Genomic DNA, 12,130 nt, shown 5'->3' with positions numbered 1-12,130 from the left:
CAGTATCCTGAAAAAGTTGTTGTCTGAGGCATGTCACCTAAGCTCTTTAGTCTGGTTCATGTGACTAAATGAAAGGCAGGGTGGCACAGTAGAGAGGGTGCTAGAGCTGCCTCCACATCTAGCCCCTGACACTCCTAGCTCTGTGTTCTTGGACACATCCATTAATCTCTGTGTGCCCCGAGCAGTGCCCTGAACTTATAGAAGAATGGGGTGATGCTTTTGGTAGAACAGGTAGCTACTGACATCCAGCCTTGGCATTTCTGCTTGTTTTATGACTTCCTTCTTTCGTTGACTTTCCCAAGAAAGAGGAAACCAAATTGTGCAGTAGGGTTGTCAGTGATGCTTTTGGGCATATGAGGTAGAATGTGCTCTGACTGAGAAGACTCAGACTGAGAATACATTGTCTGCGCCTCCCGGGGAGCAGTGAAAGTGTGTGCTAGTGTGCTAGTTTTCACCGTGCTGTCTTGTTTCAGCTCTCTGCTCTGGAGCAGTCTCAAGGTGTAGAGGAGAAGAAGCTTTCTGAATACCAAGAGCTGGCAGAAGAGAGGCAGAAGAAGGTAAGTGCCAGTCAGAAGAGCAGATCCTTTAAGCCACTGCTGCCACTGAGCACCCAGCTTAGAGAGCATGCATGCTACTAAAGAGAGCATATTAGAGATGGGAGGAGCCTCAGAGATCACCTCACCCAGCCCCTTCATTTTACAGATGAGGAAATCAAGGCCCAGAAAGACAAGTGACTTACTCAAAATGTGTTTAATGACAAAAGATGGACTAAGAAATTGATCTTCCAACTTGCAGGCCAGTGTACTTTCCATTGCCTAGTTCTGAGGGGGATGGTATTGGTTATTGTAGATGAAAATGTCTCTGAAGAGAGAGGGGACTGATGGGGGACAGAAATTCCTCTGTGAAGGCTGTTAACACAATAAAGCTTCATTAGTCATTCAAAACCACCAAAATGTGGTTACCAAAAATTACCAAAATTTAAGTAAATGATTTCCTAGTGATTTTTAAAAATGCCTTAGTGTTTTGTTTTGTTTTGTTCAATGAAATTCAAATCATCTGAACTCAATTCATCATGAAATTGTTGGTTCAGTTTCTTTTTCAAACTGATGTGGTTTTACAATTATGCCTAATTATACTTATCTCAAGTTCCCAACTGCTGAACAAGCACAGTGACTTTCTCATCAGATAGAAGCCCAAAGAACTGTCAGAAAGAAGGGTACCCCCCCTCTCCACCAATCCATGACTAAGAGGAGCATGGCGCAGTGTCGGAGTTGGAGGTAGAAAGATGCATAGGATTTGAATCCAGAGCTTCTTTCTGCCTCCAAATTCAACACTCTAGCCACTCCACCATGCTGCCTCGAGTCTTGGGTTAGTGGAGAAGGATGTGCGGTGACCTCAAGAAGTTCATACTCTAACAGAGGAGACAACTTGCAAACAGATATGCACAAACAAGCTACATACAGGATGAACTGGAGATGATCAACAGAAGGAAGGCACTGGAATTCACAGGAGCTGGAATAGGCTTCCTTTAGAAGATAAGGTTTTAGCTGGGAATGAAGGCAGTAGGTGGATAGTTGAGGCCTGGGGACCAGCCAGAGAGAATGCCTTTAGCCAAGAGATGGAGTGTGGTGTTCATGGAATGGCCAGTGAATGAGGAGGGCCTGTGAAGGAGTAAAGAGCAAGAAGACTGGAAAGGCTACATCGTGGCTTTGAACACCAAACAGAGGGTTTTGTACTTGATCTTGGAGGTGATAGAGAGCTACTCAGGTATGAGTAGGGGGCTGATATGGTCTGACCTGAGCTTTAGGAAAATCACTTTAGGGGCTGAAGGGAGGATGGATTAGAGTGGGGAGAGACTTGAGGTGGGCAGATGCACCAGCAGGCGATTGCAAGAGTCCAGGTGTGGGGCACTAGGGTGGTGGCAGGGTCAGAGGAGGGAAGGGGGCGCATCTGAGAGATGTTGCAAAGGTGAAATCAATAGGACTTGTTGACAGCTTGGATAGTGGAGGTAGAGATAGTGAGGAGCTGAGGATGATTCCTAGGTTGTGAGCCCAAGAAACTGGAAGGATGGTGTTACCCTCTATGGTAATAGGAAAGGTAGGAGCGGGGAGGGTTTAGTTGGAAAGATAAATGAGTTCAGTTTTGGACACGTTTAGTTTAAGATGTCTACTAGACACCCAGTTCAAGATGTGTGAAAGGCAATTAGAGATGCAAGACCTAAGGTCAGCAGAGAGATTGGGGCAGGATGGGTAGATTTGGGAATCCTCAGCATAGAGATGGTAATTAAATCCATAGGAGCTGATGAGATTACCAAAGGAAGCATTATGGAGGGAGAAGAGAAGAGGGCCCAGGGCAGAACCCTGAGGGACACCTGTAGTTAGAGGGCATGATTTGGAGCAGGATCCAGCAAAGGAGACAGAGAAGGAGCGAGTCATCAGATAGATGGGAGAACCAGAAAAGACTGGTGTCCCAAAAACCTAGAAAAAAGACAGGATCAAGGCTGCAGAGAGGTCAAGGGGAATGAAGATTGAGAAAAGGCCATTGGATTGACAACTAAGATCATTGGTCACTTTGGAGAGAGTAATTTGGGTGGAATGATGAGGACGGAAGCCTAAGAAGAGGCAGGCTTTTTCTAGCCCCTATCACGTGTATGTTTTGTGTTTTGTCCACATTCTAAGACGGGTTTCCATAACCTGTACTATTTGCAGTGTGTAGCTCTCCAATCCAAAATTGATACCCTAACAGTCTACTATGAGCAGCAAATTCAGGAGTTAAAGAAACAGAAAACACAAGAAACTGAACATGGATCAGAAGCACCAGACACTTCAGAGAAGGTAAGCTGGCATCTCATGGAAGACTGGCCTAAGTGATGGAGTGTGAAGCATCAGGTTATTATCATAGCGTGTAAACCATTGTTAAGTTATTGAGATCTTACCTGTGGATTGGTTTGTTTTTTTTTAAACACCCCACTGATATCCTGGAACTTAAATCTTTTAGCACATAAGCGTATCTCAAAAATTACCATAAAAGACCTTTGAGTAGCTAAAGTCACTATTATAAACCCTTTATACCAAAGCCTGTCTACTTCATAGGAAAGGCCTTGATTTACAGCTCTAGAAAGTTTGGTCATCGGGCACACAGGACAATAGTCAGTAGTTAATAAGCATTTGTTTTGAGTCAGCTCTGTACTGTGTCCTGTGCTAAGCGCCAGGGATACACATAAGAAGAGGACAGTCGGTGCCCTTTAGAAGTTTACAAGACAGTCCACAAAAGGAAGCTGAAAGCAATAGGGCCATGGTAGAAAAGTCAATGAGACTCAAAATATCAAGCTGTAAAAAAGACAGAAAGGGATAATAAAATGTCTCTTCTCAGCTGACAGTACAGAGAAATGGGTGCTTAGAAAAGCAGATACAATTAGCAAAACACCTTAGTCTGCGTCCATCTAGTGTAGAGACAAGCTTATCATACCTTAAGAAAAGTCCGTGAGAGAACAACTGTATTGCATACAGCAAGTGCTAATCATGAGCACTGAGGAACTTAAGTCATTTAGAAGAAAATAAATTATTTCTAGCATATTAAGAAGGCAAAAAATTGCATAATACATTTTAGTAGGATTTCTAACAAAAATAGGTATAATTATTTTTAAGTGTTGGTACTTCTAGGAGTAACTTCAGTTTAGTAAAAAAATTGCTTACACTGCATTCTCTCACAACACATGCATGAGATATTTCTGTGCTTGTCAGCCTTGAATAATTGTGAGTGCTGAGTCAGGAAAGGAGGAATAATGTTAAGATACTGCAGGTAGTGCTTAGGGAAGAGAACTCTATTTGAGGAGTGCCTAGGTATCATACATAGAAGTCTCTGCACCTTGTACTTGTCACAGCTTTGTGACCACCATCAATCCCCCCACTCCCCCCTTGGGGAAAATTTTGGGTCCCATTTGGCCTAAGGTAAATATTATTCAAGCTTACCATGTCTTCCTTTTTCACTAAGTGGTGAAGTTTTTGTTAAGTGATAAATTTTCATCTGAATAAACAGTTCACCAGAATTGGCAGCATGTGTGCAGTCCTGCTGTAGAGTCGTACCAGCCTGTGGAGGTCATTGAAGCCCAGCTGCCCACCCAGCATAGGATGCTGCTCTCTCTGGGTGCCCCTGACTCTCGGCTCAGAGACTTCCTGGGAAGGAGAACTTTGTGGTGTTCAGGGCAGTTCATGTTGCTGTTGAACAGCTCCAAGAACGTTTTTCATTATTTTTACAGAAGCACAGTCTACCACCCTGTAACTTATTCTCCCCAGGGCACCTGTTTCTACCCTTTACATATTTCATTTCAGTTCTGTTTCCCCAAGTGTTCTCCTCTACAGTCTCCCGCTCATAAGTATTGGCCGGAAAGAGGCAGCTTTCTGTTTGTTCTCTCTTCCAGCCTACTTCCTGACTTCTGACTTTATGTTAGGGCCCAACTCTGGAGGGAATATCTGGGCTGAGCTTGTGTTCTCTTGAGTCTTTCTGCTACTTTCTTGGGATATTGAGTATTGTATTATTCTAGGATCTCAGGGACAGCTCAGGCTGAGTCCGTGCAATTGGCAGCCTTTTAAAGACTCCGTTCCTTTTCCTTCTGTACTTATCTGTGGCTCCTGGAAAGGCATGTTGAGAGCCAATTCTCAGGACCAGGGGTGACCCCAACAGATGGATAGAAATGGGAAGGTGGCGTTGTCCTCTGTGCTGTCATGAGCCTCTGTCTCTTGATGCACATTTGTGATAGGTGTGTTGTCAGGAGTATAGAGACCCAAGGACTGTAGAAGAGAACCTTCTCCTAGAAAGCAAGGCAGTGCTCATTGCTTACCATGTCCTGATTAAGGTGACAGCCTTTGTGTCTTGGGCCTAGGGTGAATAATGTCTTAAAATAAAACATTTGCTATTTTTCTCTGGGTCTACCTCAGACTGATCTTTCCCCAACTTCTTCCCATATCCATGTGCAGGTAAAGAAGATCATGAACCGAGTGTTCCAATCTCTAAGGGGAGAATTTGAATTGGAAGAGTCCTATGATGGCAGGACCATTCTGAGCATTGTCATGAATACGATCAAGGTATGTCCAGCAATTGGGATCTCGTTGCTTTTGGACCTCTTAAGGTCCAAAGACATGTGAAATTGTTAGAGGCATTTCATCTGAGAAGCATTGTGGGATTTTGGATTGAGTGCTCCACTTGGAGACTTGAAGACTGGCTTCTGATCCTTCGTGTGTGCCTGTTCACCACCCCCCCCGAGCCTCAGTCTCCTCATCTCTAAAATGGAGAAATTACCTGGAGTTATGTTGTTGTGAGGCTCAAATAAGATAATCTGTATAACATGTTTTACAAATGGTAAAATGCCATATAAATGTCAGTTATCGCTTTTAAACAAAATTTTATTGATATCCTTTTTTTACATCCCTTTGTTTCCTGATATCGCTCCCCACCCCTCACCAGAAAGCCATCCCTTATATCAAAGAATAAAAAAAGGGGAAAAAAAACAGTTCAGGAAAACTAACCAACACATCAGATAAGTCTGACATTATCTATAGTGTTTACACCCATAGTCCTCAGCCTTTAAAAAGGAGGAAAGGAGATATCTTCTCATACCTCTTCTTTGGGACAAGATTTGGAAATGGTACTAGGAACAGTAGCAGCAGCAGCAGCAGTATTATGTTATCCCTAGCCTACATTATTTTTATTTGGTCATGGCTGGTTAGTCATATTGAGGCCAGTCTAGCCGATAAGACAGGAATTTCTCTCTATCATAAAGAACTAAGAAACGACTTGCCTGATGCTTTTCTGTCAGTACTAAAGTCCTACCCCTTGGTTTTCCCGACAGCTGGAGACGCTGCTTCTGTTAGTTCCCCAGGAGCCGGAAAAGGAGAGCAGCAGTGAGGAGGAAGAAGAGCAGCCCCAGAAAGTACCTCAGGAACACTCGGCCCCAACCATTCCAACTCCAGCTCTTAGAACCCTGGATCAGGAGGGGCTCAAGCCCGCAGCTAAACCAGCGGAGCAGGAAGACAAGCCAGAGAGTCCACTGCCTAAGGCCTTTGAGACACAGAATGGGGTGGAGGAAAGACACCACAGGGATGGGATTTCAGAGGCAGAGAAAAGTCTAGAAGTGCCACATCAACCTCTCCCACAAGGGTCAACTAGAGTTCCATCTCAAGGTATTCCAGGGCCCCCAACTTCAATTCCACCCATGCCACCTCTTCTTGGAGATGCTGTAGTCTGTGAACCTGAGTGTGAAGAAACACGTGTTGATAATAAGATGAGACATCACAAAAGCAGCCTGTCAGAAGCCTCAGGTACCCCAAGACAGGAGAGTGAAAAAACTTCGCAGCCACGAAGCCATCAGGCTATAAGCCACAAGGAAGAGGACCCACTGTCAGCGGAACTCGGACATTCAAGGGAAGAACTGAAACCTCCCCTGAAAGATGAAGAGAAGGATTACCCCACTGTCATGTCCAGCACCACCAAGGAGCAGTTGGGCGTAAATGTAAATTTTGCAGAACCAGTGGCCACCCCGAAACCTAGCCCTGAGCACCAGAACGCCAGGTTGGTTGTTGTCCTCCCGTAACGCAGAGTTACAGTGGCAGGCATGGAATTGCCTTTGTCACGGTTGGTAAATTTATTCCTTAGAAGGTCCTCATGCCTAGAGAGATATTGTGACTTCTTTTAACTGTAAATCTAGCTTCTCACAAACATAAATGATTCTTGAAGCTTTTGGTGCCAGGCAGGGACAGAGTAATTCCTGCTATGTCAGGGATAGCAATATTTTCTGCTGCTGATACCTGGTTTTCTTTCAGTTTCACAGGTGGTGATGAAGATTGCATGTTTAAAGGGGCAGCATTGAAAGCATCGAAGCCAGTTCCAATGCCTGATGATGACGATGAAGATGAAGTGGTAAGGAAAGTTAGGGCTTGCCCCCATCTGAATGCCACCATACTAAGAGACCCTCATGACGTACTCTAATAGACACCCAGGTCAAAGTGACCTACTTACTGGGCTTTTTGTGCTGGACCCTGTAAGACAAATCTGGGGCTTGAAATGGGGCAGTCCTAGAAATATGGTGGTAGGTGCTTGCATACCCATTCTTTATTGAGGATGGGAGATAAGCTTTGACCTTTCACTCAGGCTCTTTTTTTTTTTTTAATTTTTTTTTGGGGGGGGTCTCTTAAGTGAGCAAGCATAGACAGCTCAGTCCTTATTATGTCAAAGCTTAGAATAAATAATGAACTTCCTCTGACTATGAACAGGATTACACATAATAGAATCATGGGCTCCCAGTGCTGTTAGAGGCCTGAGAGATCATCTAACCCAGCCCCCTTTTTCAGAGGAATAATCTGAGTCCTAGAGAGATGCTTTGAGTTGTCCAAGATTACACAAATGACCTGGAACTAGACTCTGACTCTGTGCTTTCCTTCCCTCCCCCTAGCTAGCACTTGTATAGGGGTCAGGATTTACTCAGAGTGCTTCTTAACTTATGATCCCATTCTGCCCTTTCATCCTTAGAGCTATGCTCCCCAAAACATTTCTTTGGGGAAAATAAGGCAGATGATATCTCCTTTCTTACAGAAGAAGAAACTGAGTTCCATAGAAATTAGGTGGCTTACTTAAGGACAAATTAGTGGCAAAGGTGGGGACCAGAACCCAAGCTTTCTGGTGCTCAGCCAAATGCTCCTGGCTTAGGCTTTATTAGCCAGCCACATGTTAAGACTTGCATTGATGCTAAACATATGCAGAAACCACATTTTTCAGGTCCAGCCTGATCACTAAAACATACAAGTGTGTAAGGACACATCTCTTGCAGTATCAGTGAAAAATTTAGGCCAGAGTGAATTTTCCAGGCACATGAAGCAATGTCAGTGAGATCACCAAGATCCTTTGTTCCAGAATCCTTTACTCCTATGCTCAAGTGCTCTAGCTTTTTCCCTGTCCTTGGTAAAAAGTGCGTTATTTCAACAGCTTAGCAAAGTATGGTAACCGCTTTTCACCTCAAAATTAGGTTTCTTCCAGAGGGAGAGCCACAGAATAAGTGCTGCTGAGATTTTTGGGCTTCCCTTTTTACCACCTTAAAAAGTTAATGCTAGCCAGAGATCCTCAACAGCCTGCTAACATACCATGCCTTAGAACCCTAGTCTCGTAGAACTGGAATGGACTTTAGAACACAAAATGTAAGAGATGGGGGGGGGGACTTTCAATAGCAGCTAGATCATGTCCTCTACTTTATGGATAAGGAAGCTGAAGCCCACTTCAGCTCAAGAAAGGAGGCAAGAAAGAGGTAGAGCTGCTTTTGGGGGATGATGACAGTGACCTTAATTGGTTGGAATAAAGACATGGGAGAAAATCCAGAGGTCCCTGAGCTGGCCCTGCAGTGCTCATCTTTTCCTGAGCACTGTTTGCCCAGCTTCTGACTCCTGTGGTAGGGCTCTTTTCCCTGTGATCTGCCCATTTGAAATTAGACAATAGATTCTGGGGATCGCCTGGACCAGCGGTATCTTAAAAGGGCAGAAGTTGCTTCTAAGTGGGATGTACTATAAAAGCTAGCCTACAGTGTTAACCCCAAGAACTCTGTCATCCATCTCCATCCCGGTATCCCCGAGTAAGAAATTCAGAATAGGCCATATGAAAAAGAAATGTGAGTTTTCCCCATATCCCTTGTTACTACCTCTCCCATCTTAGCTACATAGAGGAATAGGTGACTATGAGTAAGTAGAGCTGGTAATACAGGGCATCCTGGATTGGGAGGGAGGATACCTTCTCCACAGCCCTTTGTTTCTGACTCTTTGGTATCCAAAATCAGAAGCTGGATTGAGAGGAGGAGAGTAGGTCTGAAAGCCTTTCCTTTGCCAAACTTCGGTTGGGAAGAACATGTAGCTGGGGTTCTGTACCTATGAGAGGTCTTTACTCCAGTGCACAGTGACTTGGGGATGGGGTCCCTTCTCTCTACCCTAATTTTTCAGAAAAACTATGGTGACAGAGCTCCAGCAGCATGCCTGACTAATGGCACATTAAAACAAAATGACTCTTCCAACAGTCCATTTCTTCCTGCATGCCCTTTTCCAGCTGTCTTGTTCATGGCTTTCTACCTCCTGCACCTCTAGACGACCACTCCCACCTATTCGTTTCTCTTCACTTTACTCTGCCCATACTCATTTCTCAACACATCCTCCTCCTCATCTTACCCTTTTACCTCCACTACTTCGTATCTAAAGTGCTGAAGTGAGAGGGAAAACTGTAAATAAATCAAGATTCAGAGTAGCTAAACAGGGATGATCTTTTTTCTGTATTAAATCTCTCCTTTTTACATATTTTAATCTGTTTGGTTAACACATATACATTTAAGGGTAAAGACTGCCTTGTTTTGAGCTGTCATCTTCAGTGCCAAGCATACCTTGGTGATGGCTAAATACTGACTTCCTTGGTCAACAACTCATTGTCCAACTTGACTTGGAAAAGGGTTTTGAATCTTGGTCGGGAAATTATCTATTTCACTGGTGGTATCCAAAACTTATGGCTGTTTTCTGTTTTGTCAGAGCATGAAGGGACGCCCACCCCCAGCACCCCTTTTTGGGGATGATGATGATGACGATGACCTTGACTGGCTGGGATGAAAACTCGAGAGATAGTACAGAGGTCTTTCAGTCTGCCCTACTCTGCCTTTCTCTTTCTGAGCACTGTTTTGCACAGCTGACCCTGGTTCTGGGTGGGCAACAGGGTAAGATCCAGAATTTCTTAACCCTCTCCAGAGCTGAATTTTCTGGCCCATCCCAGTAAGCATCGGGAAAGCATCCTCCCATCCGGGAGCATCCCCCCAGTGTCTGGTGCTGCTGGTGCAGAAAGCAGCCTTTGGCATTTTACTGTCCACACACATCTTTTCTAAGTAAACAAATGGAACTCTGATCTCCAGCAACTCCTTTGAGATAGACCTGTGATATCTTCTTCCACTAGGAGATGCTAATATAGCTCCTAGTCTTTTTTTTTTCCCCTGGGCAGAAACTTTAGAGTATCTATTAAGAACCGAATTCTGCACCAGAAAGCATTTCCCAGTGACAAAGCCTCATAACACTCTGCACTGATCATTTGCTGTTGAAAAGGAACATGGCTTTGCCCCTGGAATTTTGCCTCACCAAAAGTGCTGCTGCTGTTGGCCATTGGAATGGTTGGACTCTGGTCTCCTCCTGTCACACTGCCTTAGTGAGTTTGTCCCTTCTGTAAGTCCAGAGCTGAAGTTGGCAGGCGCTGTGCATAGCAGTGCCTGGTGGTGTACAGGAGCACAGCATTGGAGAGAAAGAATTGAAGCCTCAGAAGAATTGCTTTTCCTGTGTTGGAGGACCTTTGATCACCTCTCTTGCCCAGTCCTAAAACCAGCCAGTCAGTCACCATGTCAGTGAGCTTATCCTTATCCCTGCCTTGTTAATGTGCTTCATTCAACCCATTGCTGTGTTACTAAGCCTTCTCCTTGCTAATTCTGAGATGGAGCCAAATGGGACCTTGGCCTGTCCAGTGAGCCTCACCATACTAATCTGTGACCTTAAGACCTCTTACTGACCACACGTAGGTAACTGCACCCTGCCCCGTGGAAATTCTCTACCCAGTGCAATGCACTTCATCTAGCTGTCCACCTTCTTACATTAGGAGTTCAGTGCGAGGCTCTCAGACATGTCTTTTTCTCTGCCTTAATTCTGATATTATATATTAATGAATATTCAAGAGTAACAAACACAAAATAAAAGTCAGCAATGCAACTCGGTCTCTGAATGCTCTGGGATGAAATCAACTTTGTGTCTAATGGTTTTACCTGAGGAGTGTGCACTACTCTCTGAAAGAATTAAGTGCAAGGGGGCAAAATTGATCAGGAGCCAATTCTTAAATTCTTTGCAAACCAGGTAATTTTAAATTGGTGGTTTTTGTTTTCTTTTTTCCTTTGGAAATCCATGGCATTATTCAGTTTTGTTTTTTTTAGGACAACTCACATCCTAGTAGATTGTTCCAGGTTCTTTCTGGGCATTCAAAGAAATGGGAGAGATTTCCATTTTCCCCTGAGTCTGTGGGCCTTATTGTGCACAGTGCCTTGCATATTGTAGGAAATTAATAAATGTTTAACTGCTGAAGGAATAAATGAAGCCAAGAGCATCTTGGTATCTGAGGGTCACAACCAGATATGTACAAAAATATGTCCAGAGCTCATTACCTATTGCAAAAAATGTAAATGATAGAATAGTATTTCATTGAATTTTAGTCCATAGGCCATCTACCATAAGCTTCTTTCTCCAGTGCAAACTCATTTCAGTGAACCTGACAGTGGCTGCAGAAGAGAGGGTAAAGCTAGAGGGTCCCCATAGGTCTCTTTTCAATTGTTGCGTCTCCTGGACCACTGACCAGTTTGGGTTCAGCTTGGGCTCCAGGTGGTCTGGACAGAGCCAGAAACTGGAGGTGAAAATAGATTGATAACTAGTTTCTTATTTAAGATATCTTACATGGACCATGCAACCAGCATGGACCCACAGCTATAGGGCTTTAAAAAGGAGAATTTTAATTAAAATGAAAACTCTGATAGTAAACTCTGATTTCTGTGTTTCCCAAAAGCTGCAACTATTCTTGTACCAGTTGAAAGTGGTATGCATATGACAGCCTGAGGGGCCAAATCCTTTCCTACTCCATTACTGCCCCTAAATTTCTCCTCCCCTGTCTAAGTAATGGTCTTTTTATGTGCTGTGCTGGTTGCAGTATGAATGAGAGTTATTAGTCTCTGCCCTCTGAGGGTGTAAAGTGAGAAATCAACAACATGGCTAGAGAGAAACTTTATAAGGAGACATGTGGAAAAACATCAAAATAATTATAAATGAAATAAAATATTTGCAGTATGAACAACCATCAGTGTATTGTTTTATATGATGGGGATTCCAAATCTTGACCATTTCTGCAATTGCTGCTGCCTGTAATCCTGTGGTAAGAATTGGAACGAGCCCTTTGAGAAGGCCATAGTTAATCTCAAACCCATTTTCTAGCCAATAGTTTCAATTTTCTCCACATGTGACTTTTTTTAAGGTGCCCCCAAAGTTCTACATGGATCTTTCCACTGCAGATAGTCTGAAGAACAGAAGTCTCCAATAAT

The 12,130-nt window shown here is 43.8% G+C and overlaps 1 protein-coding gene across 5 annotated transcripts in view; it reads left to right on the top strand.

The window, feature by feature from the left end:
- Positions 1-11,887, top strand: part of FKBP15 (FKBP prolyl isomerase family member 15) — an 80,752-nt gene extending 68,865 nt beyond the window's left edge. For 3 of the 5 annotated variants that reach the window (XM_020965443.2, XM_020965445.2, XM_020965446.2), the window contains 6 exons: positions 474-557; positions 2,679-2,834; positions 4,977-5,084; positions 5,849-6,567; positions 6,819-6,915; positions 9,549-11,887. In XM_020965443.2, the coding sequence (XP_020821102.1) occupies positions 474-557; positions 2,679-2,834; positions 4,977-5,084; positions 5,849-6,567; positions 6,819-6,915; positions 9,549-9,626 (1,242 nt within the window). In that variant the 3' untranslated portion in view covers positions 9,627-11,887. The remainder of the gene's footprint in view (positions 1-473; positions 558-2,678; positions 2,835-4,976; positions 5,085-5,848; positions 6,568-6,818; positions 6,916-9,548) is intronic. The other 2 variants (XM_020965442.2, XM_078150033.1) reach the window with 1 other exon arrangement.
- Positions 11,888-12,130: the final 243 nt, after the last annotated feature.

Source organism: Phascolarctos cinereus, unplaced genomic scaffold (genome assembly GCF_003287225.1).
Source record: "Phascolarctos cinereus isolate Bilbo 61053 unplaced genomic scaffold, phaCin_HiC Scaffold_2;HRSCAF=192, whole genome shotgun sequence".
NCBI lineage: Eukaryota > Metazoa > Chordata > Mammalia > Diprotodontia > Phascolarctidae > Phascolarctos > Phascolarctos cinereus.
The sequence above is the reverse complement of the archived record's forward strand: the minus strand, read 5'-3'. Positions and strand labels throughout refer to the sequence as shown.